Source organism: Muntiacus reevesi, chromosome 2, assembly GCF_963930625.1.
Source record: "Muntiacus reevesi chromosome 2, mMunRee1.1, whole genome shotgun sequence".
Classification (NCBI taxonomy): Eukaryota; Metazoa; Chordata; class Mammalia; order Artiodactyla; family Cervidae; genus Muntiacus; species Muntiacus reevesi.
Window position 1 is genome coordinate 155751992 of NC_089250.1, and position 27084 is coordinate 155779075.

The following is a 27084-nucleotide window of genomic DNA, read 5'->3' on the forward strand; positions in this document are numbered from 1 at the left end:
GCCCGCCAGGCTCCTCTGTCCGTGGGATTCTCCAGGCAAGAATGCTGTAGTGGGTTGCCATGCCCTCCTCCAGGGAAACATCCCACCTCTCCTGTGTCTCCTGCATTGCAGGCAGTTTCTTTACCCACTGAGCCGCCTGGGAAGCCCAACAATTTTTAGTAGGAAAGGTTAAAAGTTCCCTGTGACATCCTCCTCCTCCCAGCTCATGGGGACCTGGGAAGGCAGCGGGGAGCGTGGTAGCCAAGGGGTGTGGTAAAAATGACTCCTTGTTGAAAGTGTCACCCAGGGGCTTAACCTGTGTTCCCAGGTTCCCATCTCTGCATCTGCTCTGAGGAAGCCGGAGGAGGGGAGGCAAGGTTGGAGTGAGGGTAAGGGAATGATGCTCTCAGACTCTCAGCTTCAGGAGTAGGAACGAAAGGGTTCCTTTCTGGCTAAGGGACACCCTAAGAGTAGTATTTGTAACAATATTCTCTTGCAACCACTGGTGCAAAGGTATGATGGTGATTCAGGGTCTTGGGTCAAACTGCAGGGAGAAAGGCTAGACATGGAAATCTGGAAAGGTGTCTCAGGTCACATCCTGCTGTGAACTACGCATGCAAAGCCCAAATGGACACAGTTCCCAGGGAACCTCTGGGAGACAGCAGAGGTCAGGTCCCAGGCTGGAGGCCCACACAGCCCCAGACTGCTGTTTGGAAGCTCAGAGAACCATGGGGCCTCTCTCTGACCATACTGAGATGGCATTGGCCAGGCGATCCCCCTGTGGAGGAAAGTGGCAACAGGCACCATTCAGCTTCCCTCACCAAGTGAACTGCCTGATGACCCTGAACCCCGAGTTCAACCATCCCGCCTTCTCTGCTCATCCCTGGGAAGTTCTGGACTGATGTGCTGGGTGGGACTTGCCTAGGCTGAAAGTGTAGCTCCATTCCTTCTAAGCACCCTCATTCCCACCATCACCCAACCTACTCAAAAACCACACTGGGTCAAGGAAACAGGGGGACACCAGGCCCTGCATGCGTCTGCTTTGAGGGGGCAGGCAGCATCTCATGGAGGCCCAGATTGGAGGCAGATCCGCCTCAGCAGGGTGGACCAATCATTTGTCGGCATAAGCTCCCGTTCTCCTCCCCACAACCTGGCCAGGAGGGGTTGCCCTTATCCCCACTGTCTACACAAGCAAACTGATGCCTGGAGGAATGAACAGTTACTAAAGGTCCCAAAGCCAGTGTGTGGCTTTTTCATGAAATCTAACAGCAGATATTTGAATCCAGGTCAGTCTGATCCCAAGCCAAGCTCTTAGCCCCATGCAGTGTTGAGCCCAGGCAGACACCTAGTGTATGCATTTTACTTGATTATTTCTGATTTCCATTTATCCCCATCTCACACCTATAAGAGAGGACACCATTTGAGAAGTCATTAATCATAGCTCAACAGCCTTCTTTAACATCCTGTGGGCTCTGTGTTCACATTGGTGACCAATATGGGCACAGACTCTGTCCTCATTCAGTCAACAGGTTTCTGAGCATCTGAGGTGGCCAGGCCCTATTGGAGAAGCTGGGACTTTAGCAGTTGATCTAGCGGACAAGGTCACATCCTCAAGGAGCATGGGTTCTGATGAGGAAGATGGGCAGCAGGTATGGAATGGAGAGGGGTACCATGGGTAGGGTAAGTCAGAATGAGGAACAAGAGCTCAGAGTGTGATGGGAGTGGGATGCTCTTCAAGACGAAAGGTCAGGAGGAAGATGTCTCCAAGTGAGTGACATCTGAGCAGAGACCCAAAATGGGGGAGGAAATGAGCCACGTGGATACTGGGGAGGGGGAGGTGCCCTTTCAGGCAGGATAAAGGGCAAACACACAGTGCCTAACACAGGAACAGCTGGGGTACACGAGGACCAGCAAGCGTGGGGTGAGCAGGGGAAGGAACGTTGGGTGTGGCCAGATAGGTGGATGAGGAAGGAGCTGGGATTCCAGTAGACTCTGAGTGAGACCGGAAGCCATTCTCTGTTCTGGTGACATAGCAGCCACTCCATCTCTCCTAGTATAGACCAGTGGTTCTCAACTGGGGGCAATTTGTCCCCCATCCTGGCATGTTTTGTCTAGAGACGTTTTCTGTGCTAATGGAATCTAGTGGGCAGAGGGCAGGGAGAATGCTAAACATCCTAAACGGCACGAGACAGCCCCCTCCGTCCCAGCCTAGGATGATCTGACCTAGGACGTCAACGGTGCTGAGGCTGAGAAAGCCAGGTAGACCCAGGAGTGGGCAACATCCTCTTAGGAAGATGACAGGGACCCACCCACAGCTGCGGCACCTGAGTGCCCCCTCCTGCAGAGCCCACACAGTCACTCCCCACTGCATCGCTGTCGGCATTTCCTTCTCAGCTCCAAGGACCGCTTCGGTGGGGGACACACTCCAGGCTACTTCCTGTTGCTCGGTGCCTGCGGTGTGTCCACCCCCAGGATGATGAATTTTCTGTGCTCAGGGCCATCCGTGCGTGGACGCAGCCCTGCCGTTTCGTGTGCATCCTGTATTCTGAAGTGCAATTTATTAGACCTAATCCCCATCTGGGATGACGGTATATCTTCCCTGTAGAAAATGCTGGGGAGAAGGATATGCCCCATTATTATTTCATTAGGACTCCACTGGGTCTTCCAGGAGTCCCCGAGTACATATCATGCTCCTTGGGTGAATTAGACAAGACCCTCAAAACACAGGACAATAACTACAGATTTCCATGCATGCATCTCTTCTTATGACTAAATTCCTCCTTTCCACCTCTTGCCAATTTTGTCCTTCCACAGCAAGGGAATAAAAAAGGATTTTAAAGGAAGCATCAAACATGTACTGTTCTCTCAACAATGTGAGTAGAAGATTCAAAAGCTAGTGTCAGCAGCAAAGGTTTCTACCTCAAAACTGGTGATTGCGGTTTGCCTCTAAAATCAGAATTGATGGAGCTGCTAAGGCAGACATTCTCTTTGCTCCTTCAGCTCAACCGGTCTCCTCACGCAGGGTGAGGAGGAAGGCATGGAATTAGCAAGACACTTCAGCCTATGCTCCCCCCAGGAGCAGTCGGCACGCTCTCAACCACTTGACTTTGCCCTTAATTTTCTGCTCCCCTCCCCATGTGTGGGTCAGCTCTAACATGCTCTAGATGGTAGATTTTAAGGTCGTGTGCTGTGTGTACTCAGTCACTCAGTTATTTCTGACTCTTTGCAGCTTCATGGACTGTAGCTCGCCAGGCTACACTGCCCATGGAATTCTCCAAGCAAGAATACTGGAGCCAGTGGCCATTTCTTTCTCCAAGGGATCTTCCTGACCCAAGGATCGAAACTGTGTCTCTTGTGTTTTCTGCATTGGCAGGTGGATTCTTTTCCACTGAACTACCTGGGAAGCCCAGGTTTTAAGGTCGTTTTAAGGTCACTGGATTCTAATTCCCCAACTTGCTAAGGTAAATTCTGTGTTCATTTCGAGTGTTTGTTTCAGCTCAGAGATACCTCTTCTGGGATGTTTCTTTCCCATCATATTACATGGAGTCTCCAACTGATTTGATTTGGGAATGACCCACGGACCTTTCTTCTTCCTTTAATAATACTGCAAAGGACTCACACCTTGCTCAAATCACCAATCATCATCCATTTTGCAGCTTCACTCATGGCTATGAGTGAAGTAGGTGGACCAGGAATGCTCAGCAAAAGGACTGTGGTTTCAAAATGGTGGGTTCGATCCTAACACTACACCTTAGTAACTGAGATACTCTGGGTAAGTCATTTCCCTTCTCCAAGCCTCAGTCTTCTCATCTGTCAAATGGGAATCATTGTACTTATGCCATTGCATTGTGGTGAGTGACAAATAAGATGAGGCATGTGAAAGCAGTTTTCACACAGCAAGGGGCCACTTGGATATTAGGATTCTACTCTGATAGGCCATTTTGCTGTGGACTGATAAAACAAGAAGCAGCAGGATGATGTGAGGGGAACTAACTCCTCCTCCCAGGTGAAGGGCGGCGGGGGGTGGCGGTGGTGGGGCCCTCTGCATTGCTGCCTCCATAGCAGGTTCAAGGTTCCATGTGTGAACATTCCGATGGCCAGTCTTGCCCCAGAAAAAAGATATCCGACAACATAAGACAATAGGAGAGCCCACGCCTGCCCTTTTCGCTCCACATCCGGCCATATAGTCACAGAAGAAAGTTCACACAATAAGTTTCGAAGTCAGTTCTGTTTAGCTCATCAATAGTTGCTTCCTAAGAATGATTCCAAGCCTAAGAAGCATTTTAAGCCTTTTTAAGCTCCAAAGATTAGGATGAAACAGGGAGGCGGGTGGGAGGGGGACAGATAAACAACAGTGTAGAGAGCGTTCTCTGTGTAGAGAAGGAGATTCCGTACTTGGGTGAGATTAATCCCCAAATTGAAACCTGCCCTGCAATTCTTTGTGAGAAAGGAGAGCAGAGATAAGAGAGAGGCCTCCTAGGAAAGCCCCACATTGAGCCGTTTGTGGAAACAAGGCTGCATCCTTTCCCTGCGGTCAGAGGGCGGTGAGATGCGCCCACAGAGGACGAATAGAGGATGGCGCTTCCTTTGGACAGTTGGGGCAGTGCAGGAGGGAAGAGGAAAAGGAGCAGCCTCCACATGTGTGATGCTCAAATGTTCTGTTGGACCAACAAGGCATCTTTCCTTCTCAGCCTGGGGGGCCACCGACCTGCCTGATTGCACACCATTCAAAGCACAAGCATTGGGTTCTACCAAGACCTGGGGGCAGGGCAGGCTGGCTTTGAACAGAAGGACACTCGCTGAGGATCTTAACACGCGCACAAGCAAGCCACTTCTTGCAGTGTGCCTGGTTTCCAGTCCCAAGACCCTGGCCATTTCAATTCCTAAGAAATCCAAGTCCTGCTTGAAGGCTGAAGGCTGCTATCAGAGGGGCTAACAGGATGAAGCATCTGAAGGGGAGTCCCAGCAGGGTGGATGGCACGTGACCTGAAAGGAAGGCGTGGTTCCCTGGGACCTGCAAGAGAACTGAGTGCTTCCAAGGGGACAGCACACGTTTGGAGGCATGGCTGACTTAACATAACAGTCACAGGAGTTCACAGTCATGCTCATATAGGTTGAACTGTCACGTCTGCAGGTAGGAACCTGCCAACCCCAGTTCTCAGGAGCGTGAACGGGACATGACCCAGCTCACAGAGGGCCCTGCAGAGCGAGGCTGAGGGGGAGAAGGGTTCCAAGGATGGCACAGGGGACCTGGCCCCACACCAGGAAAGGACAGGAGGAGGATCACAGTCAGAGGGGAGGGAGATGGCTCTTGGCTACAAGAAGAACAGCAGTTTCTCCCTTCCTCCTTCTGCATGAGGCTTTGGGGACCGCCAGGTGGGATTCAGACCCACCCAAGAGCCCCACACAGATGCTGGGAGATGGGAACCTAGTCTGCAGGTCTGGGCAGGGCTGTAGGAAGGAGAGAACCAGAATGTCACCTCAAGGGCCATTCGGGGAAGGTACCCTGAGATGGATGTTCCCCTGTCCTTTCTCCTCCAGGAACCGGGAAGGAAGCACAAGGAAGGACATCTGCTGATGGGGGTTTGGGAGTCTCAGGGCAGGTCCGTTCTGACTCGGTTCAGGGTCCTGGGCTTCTCTGTAATTAATTCCCTTCCCAGAGTCGTATGGTGAGGAAGGGCTTGTACCCCTGTCCCTGACCACGCAAGAAGAGGCAATGATCTGTGCAGCTAGCCTGGGAACCGGGAGAAGTACGCTGATGGAGAGTTACACAGCCTCAACTCGGTTTCCAGCACATTCCATCTGACCTAGTTCCCCTTCCCCTCTGCAATTTTACCTGTCTTTACCTTTTGAAAAACTAAATATGTGAATATTTTGGAAAGTATAAAATATTTTTAAATGTTTATCAAAGCCACTCCTACTCAGATAGATGAGGGTTGGGATTTTTCTCTTAGGACACTCACTCATCCCTCCTTCTTCCTTTTCTCCAGTCAAACTAAATCAAAATTCTTGTTTCCTCTATTTGTCACATTTATCTAAATAATGACTTGGTTTAAATTGTCTAAATCTGTATTGTTTAAAAATATGTACTATTTACAAGGGGCTTCTCTGGTGGATCAGTGGTAAAGAGTCTGCCTTCCAAGCAGGAGACCTGGGTTCAGTCTCTGGGTCAGGAAGATCCCCAGGAGAAGGGAATGGCAACCCACTGTAGTGTTTTGCCTGGAAAATCCCATGGACAGAGGAATCTGGTGGGTTACAGTCCATGAGGTCACAAAAGTGTTGGACACGACTAAGGGACTAAATAACAGCAACTATTAATATTTACACACACATGTCTATGTCTGTATTTGCTGCAGCATCTTTCTTTTCTGTTTCATGGGTTCTTTTACCATGTCTTCATCTACATGATTTCAAAATATTTGGTTGGCTAGGTGGGTAGAATTGTCACAGTTTTGTTGCTGTTCCACAGGGAGGCAAAAAAGAGAGAGTGACGTGTGTGGGGAGCTAGTGGACCCAGGTCTAGAAACTGGCCCAGATAAAATGAAAGGATCAGGGTCTACCCCTGCTTTTGCCGACACACACATCTGCCAGAGGAAGCCGGGGAGACACAGTAGCACAGACCTCCTCTTGCCCATGAGGACCCCCTTTGAGGATCTTCCCTCTTCAATAGCCAGCTCCTAATAGTTGGCCTTTCATCCCCATCCCCTCCAGCAACAGTCACCTACAGGCTAGTTAGGAAGTCCCCCTTCCCTTCAGGAAGCAGCTCTCTGCTTCCTGCCCTCTTCAATCATGGATTCAACTAATATTCACTGAGCGTCAACCAATATTCACTGAGCGACCACCTCCGCTTAGACACTGAGGACAAAGGTGTGTAAAAGACACACACTCCCCTGAACTTTGGGAGAGGGCCTTAAGAGGGATAGCCAATAAATAAACAAACTGCATACTGGGAAAGTGCCATAAAGCAGGCCTCCTCAACCTCCAGGATACAATGCCTGATGATCTGAGGTGGCGCTCAGATCATCATCTTGCAATAATAATAGAAATAAAGTGCAAAATAAATGTAATGGGTTTGAATCATCCTAAAATCATTCCCCTCACCACCACCCCTCCCAGTCAATGGAAAAGTTATCTTCCACAAAACCAGTCCCTGGTGCCAAAAATGTTGGAGACTGCTGCCCTAAAAGATGTTGAGATTGAAACATCATAGACCTTTTCTTCTCTAAAGAGAAAAGCCACCAGGCATCTAAGCTGAGCCAGAGTATACAAAGGAGCCATGTTTACAAAGAGCAGCCTGAAGGGGGGCCCCAAGAAGAGGAAAGTGAATGTACAAAGGCCCTGTGGCAGAGATGAGGAGCAGAGGGTGTTCAAGGAAGAGGAGGCTCTTCCACTGGAGCTTTGTGAGCAAAGAGGAGAACGGTCCGAAGTGGGGTTTCCAGAAGGCTCGGGCCTGCCATGTAGGACCTGGTTAGACAAGTGAAGACTCTGGATTGTAATCTAAGCATGTGAGGAAGGCGTGAAGATTTCAGCAGAGAAGCAATGTGATCCCATTTTTGTACCTTACAATATCCTTTCTGGAGAACGGACTGGAGGTATCAATGGGTTCCTCTTCATCAACCATTGGCACAGATACCCCGTCTTTCTTGGGGCAAGGAGTCCATACGGCCTTCAAATGTGTTCATCTGTGGCCAGCAAGTGGTTCAAGGATCTAGGAGGAAGGAAGATGCTTAACGGAAGAGCCGTTCAAACCAAGTTGCCTGCTTGGCCACATTTAATATGGCAGCTCTCACATCACAGATCAACAAAAGGCATGCCAGCCTTGAGTGGCATCACCCCAAAGGAAGTGGAGTCCTCTGGGTGGAAGAGGCAGCAGCCTGACTGCCTTCTTTCCCCAGGATTTCAAACTGGGAATCGGAAGACTGGAATTGCAGCCAAATGCATTTCAGTCCTCTATTAACATTTTTTTTTTTATCACCTGAACTTACCCGGGCTCCCTGGCTCCACAGCAGGGGTCCCCATGTGATTTCTGCCAGGATCCACCCCCACTTTCAGGGAACAGAGTTTGAGGCGCTGCCCCTCCACTTTTCAAAGCCTTTCCCCTGGTCATCAGAGAGTGTCTGGTCGAGGTTGGGCTCTGTGAAATCGGGGACTTTCTCCCCCGCCCCCTCTCCCTGCCTCTCTCCCTCCCTCCACCCCTTCACTTTTTCCTCTCCTTTATATTGAGTTATCTGTTCAGAGCAAAGCCATCTCCGGGAGCTGCTGGGATGGGATCTTGTCACCCATCAAAGCTGCAGAGGCTTTCTCGGGCCCAGCCAGTGGTGTCTGTCAAAACTTCAACAGCTGCAGATTTTAGAGGTAGCTCTCCCCTCCTTGAGCTGAGCGCAGGAAGTGTTTCTTGTCAAGGACCAGCGTGGGCTGGTGTCAGCCTGCTGGCCTGGCAGTTAGGGTCATGGTTTGCTAATGAAGTAAGACTTGAGCTAGCGCTCAGTTCTATAAGGCTCTTTCCTTGGTGAGCAAAGGCTCTAGAGTCAAACTATGTTAGTTTACATCCTGGTGATACTGGTGACTACTGGTGAGATGGATGGCATGCAGTTTAACCTGAGACTCAGTATTCTCATCTGTAAAATGGGACTAATGATGGTAGCCTCCTCTTCACAGGGGCCCTGAGAGGATGAAATAAGATTAAAATATATGTAAAGCACTTAGCATGGCAAATAGATGGGGGGGAAATGGAAACAGTGGCAGATTTTATTTTCTTGGGCTCCGAAATCAGTGTGGATGGTGACTGCAGCCATGAAAATGCTCCTTGGAAGAAAAGTTATGACAAACCTAGATGTATTAGCATATTAAAAGCAAAGACATGACTTTGCTGACACAGGTCTACAAAGTCAAAGCTATGGTTTTTCCAGTAATCAAGTACAGATGTGAGAGTTGGACCATAAAGAAGGCTGAGCGCTGAAGAATTGATGCTTTTGAACTGTGGTGTTGGCGAAAACTCTTGAGAGCCCCTTGGACTGCAAGGAGATCAAACCAGTCAATTCTATAGGAAATCAGCCCTGAATATTCATTGGAAGGACTGATGCTGAAGCTGAAACTTCAATACTCTGGCCACCTGATGTGAAGAGCTGACTCATTGGAAAAGATCCCGATGCTGGGAAAGATTGAAGGCAGGAGGAGAAGCGGGCAACAGAGGATGAGATGGTTGGATGGCATCACTGACTCAGTGGACATGAATTTGAGCAAACTCCAGGAGACAGTGAAGGACAGGGAAGCCTGATGTGCTGCAGTCCATGGGGTCGCAAAGAGTCAGACAGGACTTGGAGACTGAACAGTAACAACAACCCACCTTTACCTCCCCACCTCCAACCACCACCCTGTGGCCAAACCGGCCCAGAAGCCAGAGGGCAAGAGAGCTGATCAATGTTAATTCCCTTCCTGGAAACTGAAGCAGGGGAGGCTCAAGGAGCAGACGTGAGAACAGACACATCCGCAGGCAGTGTGCACATAGGTGCATGTCTCCACACTTGGGGTGCGTGCAGTCTGGGCTGCACGCTCATAAATATAACACAACAAGAAGTAACAGCAAGACCCTTAACATAACCTACCCTAGTTCATCTTCCCCAAACCCTGTAAGGTAAGAAGCTGAGGCTCCTAGGGCTTGATGTATTTAACATCATTCAAGTCCTAACTAGTGAATTCAGAATGGCAGGTGGCTCAGTCTCTCCCAAAACCAGAGCTCCCAACCACTGTACCACCCAGCCCCCCAAAAGTCAGCTTGGGCTCCCCCTTCCATCAAGACCAGGGTTGCACTGAGAAGTGGTTGAAGGGGCCCATGTCGGGAACAAAGTTCTGCTCCTTCAGGAAATGCCCCAGGGCAGCCTTTCCCCCATCCCTGCTTTCATTATTTCATCTCTGTGTACTTTACCACTTAAAACTACTTCCTCAACAGCACTCCATCAGGTAGCACAGGAAAAGTACGAAGAATCAATTACCCCCCAAAATAAAGAAATAAATGGTGGCCCTGGGGAAGAAAAAATATTGAATCCTGTTCAGATAAATGCAGCATAAATTGGTTTCTGAAAACAAATCCAAATAATTGCCGTCCTTCTCCCCCGCCCCTCCCCAGGGCTCCAGGTAAGTCCTAGCAGGTCCTGGGTAAAATGGTGAGGGAGTGGTAAGGACCGCAGCCGTCAACTGGGAGAGAAGACCCCCAGCCGGGCCTGTTCTTCCTCAGCATCAAAGACCAGGGTCTGAGATGGGGTCAGCAAGCCTTTAGCAAGTCAGCCATCGAGCCAGCAACATATGTTCACTTTTGTTTTCCTGTTTTGCGGACAGAAAGTAGATGGGAGGGGAAGGATGAGCTCTTGTCGTTTTAATAATGAAGCAGTTGGGTCCATACTGGACAGAAGGCCAGACTCTGCCCGCCTTGAGCCCTCCCACTACGGAATTGTGTAATCTTCCCGGAAGCTTACTCAATCCAAATTGGGAATCAGCACAGGATCCAAAAACCAGGAGGAGAAAAAGCGGGAGTGGGAGACAAAGGTCAAGAGCTGGCCTGTGGATGTGCTTTAATGGGGCACAGACAACCATGACCAATGCAGGTTTAAAAAAATCATTGAAATAGTTGTCAACATTTAGAAATCAGAAGAACTCAGGATTTCTGGCTTCTCTTGAAAAAACTAACTCTCTGGCCACACCAGGCCCACAGTCCTGCTGCTCTAGGATGCTGACCATGGGTGGGGCTCCCCCAGCTCCCCCAGTCTCCACCAACCATTTTGCTTCCCACCTTGAAGCTAAGTGTCAGCTAATATCCATCACCATCCTCAGGCTGTTTTCTTTACACATCCCTCATTCCATTCATTTTAGATTTCCTGCCTGGCCTCTGCAGACATCTATGTTAGTGGCCCCAGACTCATCCTGTTACTGCAGGTCCTTGCTTCTGACCTTGCCACTTGCCAGCAGTTCCTGAAGGGCCACACAGAGCCCTGGACCTGCCAAAGTCTCTTCCCACTCTGATTCCACTGGAAGCCTCCAGGCAGACAAGTCATTTACTCTCATTCCTTGAAAATGCGTTGCCCCTCCTGCCTCCTTTGCTTGGACATCCATACTTTCCCTACTTTTCCTTTAGCAGTTAAATGTTAGCCTCACTATCAGTTTTCTATTGCTGCCATAACAATTTGGCAGCCATAAGCCAGTTTGTGGCTTAAACAACACAGATTTATTCCGTGGTGCTTCTGTAGGCCAGATACCCAACTTGGGTCTCCAAGGGCTACCTTTAAGGTGTCAGCAGGGCTATGTTCCTTGCTGATCCCTACTTTTTTTGCTAGCTGTCAGCTGAGGGTCATTTCTCAGCTTCTAGAGGCCACCCATATTCTTGACACATGGCCTTGCTCTCCCCTCTCCCCTTTTTTAAAAAGATTTTTTTGATGTGGACCATTTTAAACTTTTTGATTTTGCTACAGCATTGCTTCTGTTTCATGTTTGGTTTTCTGGCCACAAGGCATATGGGATCTTAGCTCCCTGACCAGGGATCGAACCTATACCCTCTGCACTGGAAGGCAAAGTCTTAACCACTGGACCACCAAGGAAGTCTTAACCACTGGACCATGAAGGAAGTCCCCTCTTTCTCCACCTTAGACATCTGACCTCTCTTACAAATTTGGGCTTTTTTTTTTTTTGACCCATCCCTGCAGTGTGCAGGGATGCAACCAGGGATTGAACCTGAGTCACATCAGTTAAAGCCCAACTCCTAACCACTAGGCAACCAGGGGACTCTTTTCACACTTTGAATCTCTCCTTTTTCTTCTGTTTCATCCCTCTGACCCAGCAAAGAAATGCTCTGTGCTTTTTAGGACTCATGTCTTTAAGAAATTAGGCAAACCCAGATAATCCAAAATAATCTCAATACCTCAAGGTCCAAACCCTTACTCATATCTGCAAAGACCTTTTTGCCATATAAGGTAACATATTGACAGATTCTGTGGGATTAGGGCATGGACATCTTTTGGGGAGGGGGCATTATTTTGTCTATATTTCTATTCTATTCTATTTATTTATCTTAGAAGCCAAATTTAAATCTTACATGTTCTAAAAAGTACTTCTTAACAACTTCTCTTCTAAACTACTGTGCTGTGTGACTTTGAAAGAGTCACTTTATCTATTTCTCATTTCCATTGGATCCATAATATGCTGGTAAATGTTTAGTAGGTGACTCTTGAGTGTGGGGGAGAAGCCCTGATTTATGACATTTGTCAACTTCTGTGATCTATTTCTACATGGTTGATTTTAAGCTACCAATGTGATGTTACTAGATGCAGAATTGGAAAGAGATGTGGACAGTCGACTCTTGTGAGCCAGTGTGAGTCAGCTTCCAGGACTCCACTGCTTGAGTGTAAAATGAAGAATTGACTAGTTGATCAAAATGTCATTGATGAGTCAATAATTTCTTAGAATAGGGAAAACTTTTGATAGCTCTGTGTAAGTGTTTCCCTCTCTGGGGCTGGTGCCATCTCCAGTGTAAATGTTTTAAAGATAGAAGAACATATCAGAGAACTGATTTTATGAGAAAGGGCTGGGAAAAAACCACCTAAAAAGAGACCCAGAGACCTCTGGTATCCATTGGCCTCAATGTGATCACAAAATCCCAAATCCAACTACAAAATGAGTTTGTTTTTAGAAAATGTATGATTTTTTCTATAAACAAATTCATATTTATTATTATTGTTTTGTGATTTCTGTGAGCACATATTACCAAGTGAGGGATTCAGATGAAGAATACCAGCCTCAGAAAAGAACCATTAGGATGTTATACAAAGAACTTTAATAATTTTCTCTTGTAATATGTGCATTCATTTATGATTGTTAAATTTCATGCTCTAAGGTAGCCTGAGAAATAATAGCTGCATTTATTGAGTACTTACTACACACAAGGTACTATACAAAGAGCTTCTGTATATTATCTAATTCCTTATTGGTCCCAACTGGTTGAATAACCAAACAGTCTCAGATTACTGGGTGAGAAAAAGAAGTTATTGGGAATCCAAAACCCAAACCCCCAGCTCCACTGTTCAAGCTTGTGAACATCAGCCCTCTAGAGGGACTCGGCAGAGATCTACGTGGGAGCCAGTGGGAGGGTTCAGGCTGGAGCCAAAACTAGCAGGAGCATGCGCACTGACAGGGGAGGCCAGCCTGCTTCTGAAAGAACCAGTTTCCATGGGCCCACTGACACATGCTCCCTGTATTCATTTGCGGTTGCTTCGATTACTCAGGGATGTAATAGACTCAGACTGGATCTGGGGCCCTAGCATCTCCAAGGGCACCACTGCTTCTTTCTAAGCCTGCCTTCATCTCTCTTTTGCCTGTTCGTAAATCCTTGTGAGCTCCCATGCCCTTAAAGTGACAAAAACACATTAATTCATTCAGAAAACAATTACTGAGCACCTGCTGTGTGCCGAGCTTTGGAAATGCAAAAGCGAGAGACTCAAGGCTCAGCTCCAGCGTCCCCAAGGGTAGCACGCGCTCACGCTCAGTCGTGTCTGCCTCTGTGACCCCACGGGCTGTCATCCTCCAGACTCCCCTACCCATGGAACCCTCCAGGCAAGAATACTGCAGTGGGTTGCCATTTCCTCCTCCGGGGGGATCCTCCTGACTCACGAATCGAACTGCATCTACTGCATCTCCTGCATTGGGATTCTTTACCACTGACCCACCTGGGAAGCCCTAAGAGTAACGCACCAGGGTCTTAAGGTCATAAACTGCAAGATGTCACAGGAATCCTCAGGGGAGGAGCGGATTCCAGCTTCTAGGGGTAGAAAGCTTCCCCCAGGAGGTCTGTCAAGCCGAGATTTAAAAGAGGAAAGGGTACAGTTTTCCAGGCACCAGGGGTGTGGAGACTCTTCTGGCCAGGGAATCACAATTGTAAATAAATGAAGGCATGGGCACTCCCGTGGCTGGAGCTTAGGGTGCGTGTTTAGGATGGATATGAAGGAAGTGAGATGGCAGTTGGGAACAGAACCGGTGAGGCCAGGAGAAAGCAAGGTCGCCAGAGGCCAGTTTAGCAGGGCGTCCTGTGTCACGTGACTCCCTTTGGATTTTGTCCTACAGTCAGTTAGGCACCATTGATGAGTTCTAAGTGGGTGAGCAACACAACCAGATTGGCATTTTAGACGATGGCTCTCTGGCTCCATGAAGTGTGAACTTGAGGGTGGGGCTGAGAAACCCGGTGGCTCAGATGGTAAAGAATCCGCCTGCAATGCGGAAGACCGGGGTTCGATCCCTGGGTTGGGAAGATCCCCTGGAGAAGGCAATGGCTACGCACTCCAGTATTCTGGCCTGGAGAATTCCATGGATTCTATAGTCCATGGGGTTGCAAAGAGTCAGACACGACTGAGCAACTTTCACTTTCACTGGTAAATTCAAAAAAAAAAGAAAGAAAATGTGCTTAGGAAAGATGTCAATGTCAGGCAGGGTCTAGAAAATACACATTTTACAGAAGTGTTCAGAGGTCTGCCTTCCCCTAGAGAGAAAAGGTTTTTGAAAATATAACTGCACCCTCTATTCAGAATACGGTCAAGTCTACAGAGAAAGGAACACCCAAATATCAAGATCCCAACTCTCTTTCAGGTTTTCTGTTATGTTGAAGGGTGGGGAAACCTTCCAAAATGTAAAATGTATGCAGAATTTTATTCAAAAGTGTCTAATAAATCAAAGACACTCTTAGAGTAAGAAGTATTATACAGTCCAGGTGACAGCTCTTCGTGAGACTGGAGAGTCAAGGGGCATACTGTGTTTGTGCAGAACTGACTGATGGAATGGGAGAGATTGGGGGGGAAAATACACTCTCCACCATAGACAACCACTGAACAGAGGAGATTTAAGATGAAAGAGGAAAGATCGAAGCCTCACTGAAAGACTAAAGAAAGCAAAGAAGGACAAATGGATCAACTGTTGTGTGAAGACCTTGAGGGGTTTCATACACAATGGGTTGCATTGTGTTCGGAGGTTATACAGTTGTACTGCATCTCAGTGGTTTTACTTTTTTCCAAACCTTATAGATCACAGGAGCCAGAACTACTAATGACCAAAGACCAGGGATCCCTCTGGCAAGAGGGAAGGAGCTCTGAATTTGGAGTCCCTGGTGAGCCTTTGCCAAAAGAGAGGCTTCTGGCATCTGATCTAGCATGGCTGCCCACTGTCTCTTCATCAATCCATTCATCCGTTCACCCAATGAATAAATATTGACACACCATACCAGACTCTGGGACAGAGGATAAGTTAGGGCAGTAAACACAGCAGACACGTGGTCTTATGGAGAATACTGTGTGTCTGAAATGAATAGAGAATATCGTGTGTTTGAGAAGAACCCACAATGAGGCCAGATCAAACAGTATGTCAATAAGAGTTTTGGCTTTCATTCTAAGTGCAAAAAGAAAATATCTAAGAGTTTTAAGCAGGGGCAAGATGTAATCTGGATTAGGCTTTTCTACAATGGTGGTGTGTATGTGCTCAGTCGTGTCCAACTTTTATGACCCCATGGACTGTATCCCACCAGGCTCTTCTGTCCACAGAATTTTCCAGGCAAGAATGCGTGTGTGGGTTGCCATTTCCTACTCCAGGGGATCTTCCCAACCCAGGAATCAAACCCTAGTCTAGCATCTCCTGCAGTGGCAGTGGATTCTTTACCACTGTGCCACCTGGGAACCCATTTTCTACAAGACATACTATTATATGGTAGAGAATGAATTTAAGAGGAGGCAGGAGTGAAAACAGGAAAAGCAGTAAAGGTGCTTCTGCAAGAGATTAGGCAGGAGATCATGCATGCTTAGACTAGGGTGGGTGGTACTAGAAGGATTTGAGATGCATTCTGGAGGTAGAAACATGCATGCTGACGTTTTGGGATTGAGGAAGAAGAGGAAGCGACAAATGATGATTTCCAGATTTCCAACTTGAAAACTCATATGTACACTGATGCCATTTTCTAAAATGGAGAGGATTGGAAAAAGCTGTTGATTCTTCCTATCCTCCAACTGGCATTTCTTGAGCACCTACTCTCTGCTAGAGACTCAACATCTGCTTCTGAGAAAAAGAAGCAAATCTATGTCATGGGTTCACCCCAACTCTTGGTTTGGCCTGATAGACAGAGACCCTTCACGGGTGATGCTGACGGATCATGTGAAATTCGAATCATCAGTGAGACCATGAGTTTCACCATCCCATTTACTTAACTCCCACTTGTGTTCATTAGATCATAAGGTTTAAAAAAAAAATTGACCTAGAATTGGTCTTGGGAATTTTTTTTTAATTTTTCCTATAAAATTGATTTAAGTATCATGAAAATCAGGCCAAATGGTCAGGGCTTTCAATTTCCTTTGGCCAACGGGGAGCTTAGCTATAAATTTGTAACTTGGCTTGCTTAATAACTATGTAGAGTTTATGGTTCCTATAATAGCATTCTGGTTTTCTCATTGATATTGATTAGCTCAACTAAACATCTGTCATTGTCTATCCCATGGATCCGGATCAGTCTGCCCCTGCTTGTGGCTCCAGCCATCTCTGACTAGACCAAGTATTGACCAGGGAACTTCATTCAGAACTTGACTGGGCCATTCAGGTTTCCTGAATTGGATATTTGAACTAAGGGATGTGAGGCAAATTCCCATTTAGTGGTTGAAGTGTACCACCAGATCCCCTGTTCCCAAATGAAGTCCCCTTTCTCTCAGAGGCCAGATATTGGCTGCCAGGGGCTCTCAGCCATGTTCCTCTCTGAGAATTATTCTTAACTAGGGTTGCCTTGCCCAAATTCAGCCCTCTTTCCCAGGGTTAGCCCCCACCCCATGACAAGATGCCCAGTACAAAGTCCCAGTCCCCTTGGCTCATGACAGGACAACACTGAAGGCCATCCCAGCTCCAGAACATTTCATGAAATCAGTCTCTGTTGTGACTGCCTTGCAGCTCAACCTTTCTCTCTGCCTTCCTCACTCCTCATGGGTGTTGGTCCTAAGAGTTCATCCCAACAAACTCCCTGCCCACAAATCTCAACATCTCTGTTTCCCAGGAAACCCAACCTAAAACAAATCGCTGCTATTGCTGGTGGCAACAGTGCCACCCCTAAGAATAAGTAATTGTAAGGAAGACGTGAACATGGAAATTGGTGAGGCAATGGGCAACCTTTGCTTTTAGACATGTTGTTTTCTTCGGTAAGTTCAAATATGGCTTGGGGTTAAGGGCAAAACCACCACCCTGAGAGTCTCCAGTCCATGCAGTAGAGTAGGAAGAGCTTCAGACCTGGCTCTGCCTCAATCTCTGTGACCTTGGGCAATGAACTTAACCTCTCTGAGTCTCTTGAGTGTCTTTATTTGCAAAATGGGCCAAATCACCTTGCAGGTAGTTACACAGACTGTAGGAGCTCAAGATTGTAAAAGCACCCGTAACGCAGAAACTGCTCCATAAATGCTGGTTTCTTTTCACAAACAAGGTGGGGGGCACCCTAGGGGGTGCCATTCTTTCACGTCAGAGAATGGGGTATGTGGTACCAACAAGTTTACAACGAATCTGAACATACTAGACCATGCTAGGGGGTGTGAGGCAGACTGGGAGAAGGTTACTGCCACATGACAAGTTAATAAGCCATCCCCCTTCCCCCCAAAAGAGAGTGCCCCCTGGAAGTGAATGGATCAGGCAGAGGTCTCTGGGAACAACAGAAAGGGGCAGTGATGTGTCCCTGCACGATGTTGTCTATGATTAGGGATGACCTGAAGAATTTAGCCAAAGATCAGCCATGTGACTCTGAGTAGGGATAGTCCTGGGAATGTAACCCCATGAAGCCAGCACCTGGTCTGTCATCCGGCATATAGTAGGTGCTCAATAAATTCTTGTAGACGGAATGACAAATGATCTTTAGTCCTCCGACCCCACGAAGAAGTTCTGATGATTCTGGGATTTGGGAGGAATGATTTCTGAGTAAACACTCTGACTTCCCACGTAGCCCAGTTGGTAAAGAATCTGCCTTCAGTGAAGGAGACCCGGATTCGATTCCCGTTGAAAAGATTCCCTGGAGAAGGAAGTCACCACCCACTCCAGTATTCTTGCCTGGAGAATCCCATGAACAGAGGAACCTGGCAGGCTACAGTCAATGGAGTTGCAAGAGTCGGACATGACTTAGTGACTAAACCAACAACACCAAACACTCTGAGGACCACAGTGTCATTAGTCCAGGGCTCCCTCCCACATTTACCAAAGTTTCTCTGTTGTTTTCCAAGGCCCCTCCAGTGCAGTGCTCTGGCTATGTCTTCAGGGCTCTCTCCTAGAGTCATAATCCACAAACTATGGTGCTTTTTTTTGGTAAATATGGTTTTATTAAAACATAGTCTTGCTGTTGGCATTAGTACCATCATCCTTCAGTGTCTGGGGAGGGTTGGTTCTAGGACCCTCTGAGGATAACAAAATCCATAGATGCTCAAGAATCCTATAAAAAATGGTGTCGTAGTTACATAAAACCTACACGTATCCTCCTGTCTACTCTAAATCATCTCTAGATTGTTTATAATATCTAATATAAATGTTGTTGTTCAGTCACCAAGTCATTTCTGACTCTTTATGACCTGTGGACCGCAGCACACCAGCCTTCCCTGTCCCTCACCATCTCCTGGAGTTTTCCCAAATTCATGTTCATTGAATCAGTGATGCCATCCACCACTTCAGTGGTTAATACAAAGAACATGCTATATAAACAGTTGTCGGTTAGTCAGTTCAGCCGCTCAGTCGTGTCCAGCTATTTACAGTCCTATGGTCTGCAGCACGCCAGGCTTACCTGTCCATCAGAACTTCCCTGTCCAACTATCAGAACTTGCTCAAACTAAATAATTGTAGATGCTATGTAAATATTGGTCATTGCTAGCAAGCAGCAAATTCAAATTTTGCTTTTTGGAATTGTCTAGAATTTTTTTTTTAATATTTTTGATCTGTGGTTGGTCAAATCTGAGGATACAGAACTGTGGATGTGGAGTGCTGGATGTGTTAGCTGTGGCTGCTTCTGTGCAAAAATGGCAGAACTGAAGATTCACAACATGAACTGGAAGTCTGGAAAAAAGCTAAGATTTTTACTATCTAGCACTTTCAAAAGTTTTTTGACCCCTGTGCTAGAGAGAACAGTAAGACAAGAGTCACCCCAAGGATACAGTCATTCTGTCCCTGAGTTGGGGATTAGATTCACTGAACACAGGTCCTTTCATCTCTGAGGGCCTGGGGGCTCAGCAAGTACCATCAAGTACCATCCTATGAAAAGACTTTCCTGATACTAAAACCAGTGTGTTTCGCAAAGTCTGCTCTATGCCAGACACTGCATTTAATGCCTTACCTTTATTCTCTCATGTATACTGCATGGTGATGCCATGAGGGGGGAACCACAGCATCCCTATTTTGCAGATGAGGAAACCGAGATTCAGAGATTGTCCTGCTGTCCAAAGTGGAGATGTGGCTGGGCCAGGGCTCAGGTCAGTTTCAAGTCTGGGCTGCTGTTCTTTACCCCCGACACCCGCTACCTCCCCATACTGAAGGCCTAGCAGGAAGAGTGTTACTTGTAAATAATAAACACGAGGCAGGTTGGTCCAAGCCCAACAGATGTCATGTAACCCAGTCCATCAAGGGCTGGGTCTCCAGCAAGGGCATTATGAGGGAGACTTCCCTTAGGGTGGAAGAATCAGCCTGCTAGAGAACCAGAGTCCCAAGGCCTCCCAGGGCAGGACAGACATTCTCACCAACAGCATGTAACCCTACTCGTGAGAAAACAGCCTCCAGAGCGCTAGAGAATAGATTGACTTGATCACATCTGAAACCTCCGCCGGGATGAGAGGTGAAGTCTCATGTGTTTGGACTTAAAAAACAGAGATCCCAGATAGGTTTGTTTCAACTTCCCCGATAAAGCCATATCACATGATAAACTAGTCCTTTTGTCCCACCAAATTAAAAGGATTAAGCATCTTTTAGAGAATTCTGTCTTTCAGGGCTACAAGCAGAAGTTTATTTGGTTTCACACTGTTGTGATAACAAAACTTTAGGGAGCTGAGACAATATGCGGGAGGCCTGTGGTTATTACACAAAGAGCACAATTGTTCTCTTTTTGCTTGAGATAAAAGGAAGAGTACATGTCAGGGAAATGAATCCGGATTCTATTAATAAAGGTGAGACTCACCGGGTCACTTCCTGTTGACACAGGAAGAAAAGCTTCTGGTTGGTTTTCTGGGAATCTCTCTGCAAAGTCAGAAGGTCACTAGTTCACATGAGGCTATGGAGGTTAAAAGAAAAGCGTAAGTCATGTGGGTGATTCAGTGACTCGACTTGTCTGAAATTTCCATTTCCACCCTTTACAGCCTGAGCTGGTACTACGAAGGCTCCAGCTCTGAGTCTGGAGAGCAGCAACCTGCTCGTGCACACTGCCTCTTTGACCCTTGCTCCATGACCAGATAACCAGTAATGCTGTCTACACCCTACAATGACCCACTTAGCCACTGTCACTACCACTGCCACCTCCCAGTCTATAGAAAGCTCCCACTCACAAAGATTTCTGTCCCATCACCTTGTTTCATTCTTTTCCAGACTTATTCTTTCCCACTTATTAAAATTAACTTGCTTCCTCTTTCATGGTCTGCCTAACTCTCCCTTAACCAGCAAGCGAGTTCCTTAAGAGCAAACTTCATGTCCGACTCTTCTGTCCCAGTGTGGCCAATGCTTGCTCACAGCAGATCATCGGTGGATAACCGATAAATATTCATGTAGTGTCCATGAAAAAATTGAAGGATGTTTACAAGTATAACAATGCTTTAGCTTTTTTTTCATACCCAACTTTCCTTTTCACATTGAGCTGGCTATGCTGTCTATGGTGCCTGGGTTAAAAAGTGTCCAGCTGTCACTGTAAGGAAGTGGTTATTCCTTTCCTCATTCATTCATTCATGGTGTATCTATTGAATGCAAGTGCCAGGCATCCCTACCAAGAATTCAATGAGGAACAAAACAGAGTGCCTACCACACGAATTTTCAGTCCAGTGGGGGCTGTAGGGAAACAAATATTAATGGAAGAGTAATATAGGTATGCAATTGCAACCTTGATAAGTGTTGTGAAAGAAAATCTCACGTAGGGCTTTTGAGGAAGTAATGTTTGGGACAGCCATGGTGGCACAGTAGATAAGAATCCTCCTGGCAATGCAGGGGACACAGGTTTGATCCCTGATTCAGGAGGACTCCACTGCAGAGCAACAAAGCTCATGTGCCGCAATGACTGAGTCCCTGTGCTGCAACTACTGAAGCCCAAGTGTCTAGAGTCTGTGCTCCGCAACAAGAGAAGTCACCACAACGAGAAGCCGGCACACCACTACAAAGAGTAGCCCCTGCTCACTGCAACTAGAGAAGCCTCGCATAAATCAACGAAGACCCAGGACAGCCAAAAATAAATAAGAAAATAAAATTAGGTAGAAAAAAATAATAAAAAATTTTAAAAAGAAGTAGTGTTTGGGCTGAAATTGGAAAGTTGGATTAACTAGATGGGTACCTAAATGAATTTGCTAAAGAGTGATCAGTGTTAGAGTTAGGATGAGAGTTAGGAGTGGAATAAGGCTGAGTCTTTCCCAGTGACTCAGCAGTAAAGAATCTGCCTGCAATGCACCAGACTCAGGAGATACTGTTCAATCCGTGGGTCAGGAAGATCACCTGAAGTAGGAAATGGCAACCAACTCCAGTATTCTTGCCTGGAAATTTCATGGCAAAGGAGCCTAGTGGGCTACAGTCCATAGGATCAAAGAGTCAGACACAACCGAGTGAGCAAGTGAGAAAGACTGGGGATGAATAGGGGAAGATTAGAGATCTTTCCCAGGAAACTGTGCTTGTCTTATAGGGATTTGATGAATGTTGACCAGGAATGAATTGCTGTCTGCCTAAAACAGAGTGGAGACAAAATAAGTGAACAGGAGACAAGTTATGGTTTGTCTTTTTGTGTGTGATTTGCTCTTTTCTGATGGTTTGCTCCTCAAGGACCATCTTTCTGGTGGCCTGCTCTTTTCTGATGGTTTGCTCTTCAAGGACCATCTTTCTGGTGGCCTGCTCTTTTCTGATGGTTTGCTCTTCAAGGACCATCTTTCTGGTGACTGGGGCACGGACTTTGGTCTTCTGGGCTGGTACCTGTGGGGCCCTCCATGACCAGCAACCTGGCTTCTGAAGGTAGAAGCAGCCACACAGGAGTCTAAGTGCATGTCCAGGCAGGGATGGCAGATGGGTGAACAGGTGAGCCAGGAGAGCACCTGCCTTGGTCATCAGCAGGATTTTAGACCCTGGATTTAGGACTCAGATGAGAGGATTCCTGGAGCCCTTGCATAGATTACCGTGGGCAGCTAGGTGTTTACAGAAGCTCACAATGATGCCTATTAAAGAGATCAATTGTATCCATGAACACCTGTGCTTCATAGGTAACTGTTGCCTTATATAATGCTACTGCAATCAGCGTAGGTAAAAAAGGAGCGTAGGAAACAATTGGCCCCAGATATGAGCACCGTGGGCACTTTTTCCCCCTCTCTTGATCAAAGAAAGACTCTAATGAAAGGGAAAAAAAATAATTAAAAAGTTAAAGCCTTATGTAATGAAATTTAAAAGAAAACTTTGAAGCCAACAAGCAATCTTGGGCAATGCTTCAAAGGGCCTAGAATCAATGTTTGTCAATAGCAGTTTTGCATCCTTTAATTTATCTTTCATGAATATAAAGCGTGATGTTATTAGGAGCCTATCCATGCCTTGATTCTGTTTGCGATTTGATGAATCAGATCTCCATTAACATTCTGATCGAGTCAGCAATGTCAGAGGCCTGTGGCAGGAGCCTCACTCTGGCCGGGCTTTTATCCTGCAACCGAGATGCTGGTGAACAGTGGGGCCTTCTGCACTGAACCCTTGGCAACCCCGCCCCCACCCCCAGGAACCAGGGGCACTTTATCTCTGCTGCTTTCTTTGGAGACTTTCTCTCCAGAAAAGAAACCAACCCCATGACTCAGCCCAGCCCCAAAGTTACCATTTGTTTAATCAAGATAGTTGGTTTGCAAAACATTAAACATTAAACAGTATTTGATGCCTAGTTAATAATTTGCATCCTCTTCATTTGTTCCTGAATCCTGGGAGACTGACATTCCCCCCTCCCCCCCCAAAGGCAGAGACAACAAAAGAAATTGTGTTTAGAGCAAAACAAGAGTTCTTAAACTACAAAGATGTTTGCCAGAATGTCTGATCTCCATGTTCTGCTGTTAATGGTTCTGGCGGGAAAGACAGCCTTCGGGGTAAGTGTTCTTTTCAAATATCTGGTGTTGAGAGGCTCTGAGGTTATTAGGAAGACCAAACCAGCTGGGCCAGGAGCAATGAGAAACTTCAGTTGTGAAAGACTGGTGTTGCCAGGTCGAATATGTCCTGATTTCAAGAGCTAATGTAGGTCTTTCAAGTTGGTTGCTATTAAGTGGCCAGTTCCATGAAGCCGTGCAATTGGTTTGAGCCATCTTGGAGCAGTCTCCATGAACACCTTCCAACTAAGCGGATCGGAGCAAAAAAATCCGCTAAGGCAGCGTGTTTTGTCTGGTATGAACCACAGAAATCCCTTTGGGAAGCCACTGAAAGCTACAAACCCTTTCTCTTTACATGCTGACATGCATACCCAGTTCTCCAGCTTTTTGGGGGGACATTAGGGTAAGAATCCCCCTACTTTGACACTAGAGGAGAATCTTGCTGGCAACAGGTTTACTTAGATGGATCATATTTGGAGAGAAGCTTCACAAGCAGGACTTTTTCTCGCATCACCCTGTGACCATGGCTGTAGTTAACAGGGCAGAGAGGTGAGCAGGGGCCCAGGAGGTCGTGGTGAGTGGAGAAGGAAAGTGACATCAGGGGGTCTCACCTGGGGGACTCAAGACATTGGGGAGCAGATGAGGTGTGGTGGTGTCTGCTCCTGTTTCGTGCCCTTGTAGTCCAAGAGTGTTATCTGGGTCTCTGTGGGCATACGAGACGGGTCTTCACCAGACCTCACACCTCTCAAGTTCCATGCTGGAGATGGTCTGAAGTGGGAGTGTGGGCTTGGGAGCCAGGGTTTGAATCTCAGCTTTGCCACGTTCTGGGTGTGGAACCTTGTGCAAATAACGTCATCTCTGTGAACCTCAGTTTCCTCCACTGCAAACCAACTGATAATCTCCCCCAGATCTGGGGAGGGTCGTGACTGATTAAGCAGAGCAATGCATGTGGCTTTAAATAGATGTGAGCTCTTTTCCCTTGAAATTTCCAAAGTGACACGAGTTCTTTATAAAAATCAAAGAAGGCTCACCTTTGTTAGACTGAAGGGGGTGGTGAATAACGTACAAGAAAGGGATGAGAACTGAAATAACAGTCATCATATTAAATACCTTTGCATTTTATTTCCAGTTTCACTTCATAGAGCTTTTCCTGCAGGAAGCAGGTTAGATTCTAGGCTTTATGCTTAGCATGCCTTAAAAACAGCAACTTCTCCTCCCCTTTACGTACGTAAACTGTACTCGGACACCTACCTTAGTACCATATTAAGCTGCTAATGACTCATCTCGGAAAGAATTTTCTTTTCCAATGATAACTTGTGCTTGTGTGTGGGGGGTGGCTGCAAAGATCAGTCGTTATCAAACCCTCTACATCACTGATTGCTATTGAATGTCTGAGGCTAAGACCCTGCAGAAATAGCACAGGTCTAGAGAAAAGCGATGGAAATTATCAGACTCACAAAGGAAGGGTCCAGAGAAAGTACCACTCAGAAGGAATTAAATCCTAAAATTTGCAGGCAAGGAAGAGAGTGGATGCAATCTGTTTGAAGTTCAGCAAAAGATAACAGTCCCCCCAAATCCTTATTTTGCAAACCCTAGTGAATTTTTAGGGTTAGCAATGAAATTGTAAGTCAATAATGGATAAAAGAGAAAACATGAGAACTAGCCTTTAGGCAATGAGCTTAGTCAATTCCAAAGAGAGGATTCAGGGCTTTGGAATGTTTTCTTACTCCAGATGCATGCCAGACAGGTGGTTGGGAGAGTGGCTTGCATTCCATAGGCCAGTACACAGAGATACAGGGGAAAGTGGCCAACTCACTCAGATGTTTAGAGAGCTTGAGACATCACCAGGAAGGAAGGAATCACATAGCCAGATGGAGAGGGTGGCCTCTCCTGCCCCAATGCAGGTAAAGTAATAACAAACTGCCATTTAATGAGAAATCCTGTGTGCCATGCCCTGTGCTTTTGAGGGATTGGTCTTTGAGTTCTCCAGAAGAATCCCAGGAAATAGTTACTATTAAAAAGAATGAAGTAATGCCATTTGCAGCAACATGGATAGACCTAGAGATTGTCATACTGAGTGAAATAAGTCAAACAGAGAAGGATAAATAGCATATTACATCTTTTATACATGGAATCTAAAAAGGAATGATACAAATAAACCTTTTTGCAAAACATAGGCTCACAGACTTAGAGAATGAACTTATGGTTGCCAGGGGGAAGAGTGGGGAGAAGGGATAGTTAGGGAGTTTGGGATGGACATGTACACACTGCTATATGTAAAATGGATAACCAAGTCCCTACTGCATAGCACAGGGAACTCTGCTCAATGATATGCGGCAGACTGGATGGGGGCGGATTTGGGGGGGGGGGGGATGGGTACGTGTCCATGTGTGGCTGAGTCTCTTGACCGTCCACCTGAAACCATCACAGCATTGTTAACCAGCTATACTCCAACACAAAACAAAAAGTTTAAAAAGAAAGGAAAGAAGAACTGTTACTGCTCGCAGTTTGCAGATCAGGAAACTGAGGGATGTGTTCTCAGTCTAGGAGGTGGCAGAGCTGAGTCTTAGCCTATGGCTGGTTTCCATCTGCCTGGATAAGGTCTCTTGCCAGGGGCCCTGGTCGAGGATGAGATTTCTTTGGTCCAGACAGCCTCCAGTATCTTTGCCTGGAGAATTCCTTGGACAGAGGAGCTTAGTGGGCTCCACGAGGTCGCAAAGAGTCAGACACAACTGAGTAACTAATTTTAGGGTGGCTTCCCTGGTGACTCAGATGGCAAGGAATCTGCCTGCAATGCAGGAGACCCAGGTTCATTCCCTGGGTCAGGAAGATCCCCTGGAGAAGAGAATGGCAATCCACTCTGGTATTCTTGCCTGGGAACATGGCGAGGCTACAGTCCATGAGGTCACAAAAGAGTCAGACACGACTTAGCAACTAAACAACAACATGTAGCCTTAGGGGTATGATCCTTCCTATAGGGATGAGGGGCTTTTAGATCAGGGACCTGTTGCTGGGTAAAGTATCAGACATAGATTCCATGCGCCTCTGAAACTTTAAACAAAAGCAGTCACAGGTCTCTCATTGCTGCCCACTGGAGAGATGCCTGGAGACCCACCTATGCATTCAGATCATACCACAAACATTATGATAACTTCTCTGTGGGCTCATCTGTAAGTTAGGTTTATATTCAGGTATCATGATCCCAAAAAAGTGTGGTCAATATTATTGCCATAGATTCCAGGGAATCCTTCATGGTGCCTTCCTGGTCTGGTCTAGATTTGCTTTTCTTTACCCGTCAGTGTTGAACACTTGTCCCCAGGGCAGAGCCCTCCCTGGCGGCTCAGTGGTACAGAATGCCTGCCAAGGCAACAAAGTCAGCTTCAATCCCTGGGTTGGGAAGATCCCCTGGAGGAGGAAATGGCAACCCACTCCAGTATTCTTGCCTGGGAAATTCCATGGACAGAGGAGCCTGGAGGGCTACAGTCCACAGAGATGCAAAAGAGTCGGACACAACTTAGCGACTAAACAACAATAACAAAATCCCCAGCACATCTTGTATTGTTATTCCCATTTTCTGAAGGAGAAACGAGCCCAAAGATGGTGACCTAACTCCCCAGCCAGAACTGAGACTCAGCTCTGTTCAACTCCTCACCCATCACAGGAGGTTAGCTCGACTGTGTGCACCGTCTCTAGGGATTTGACTTCTTTTCCTGCTGCGGTTCTCAGGGTGACTTGGGGTGCCCCTGGGCTCAACTGTAATACAATTTGACTTCTTCCAGGATCAGAAGCTAGTGGACAAGGC

General features: G+C 46.8%; 1 protein-coding gene across 1 annotated transcript in view; it reads left to right on the forward strand.

Moving 5' to 3' along the window:
- The first annotated feature begins 23160 nt into the window (after positions 1 to 23160).
- HABP2 (hyaluronan binding protein 2) overlaps positions 23161 to 27084 on the forward strand; it is a 33793-nt gene continuing 29869 nt past the window's right edge. The window contains exon 1 of the mRNA XM_065923378.1: positions 23161 to 23285. Within this exon, the coding sequence (XP_065779450.1) occupies positions 23217 to 23285 (69 nt within the window). The 5' untranslated portion in view covers positions 23161 to 23216. The remainder of the gene's footprint in view (positions 23286 to 27084) is intronic.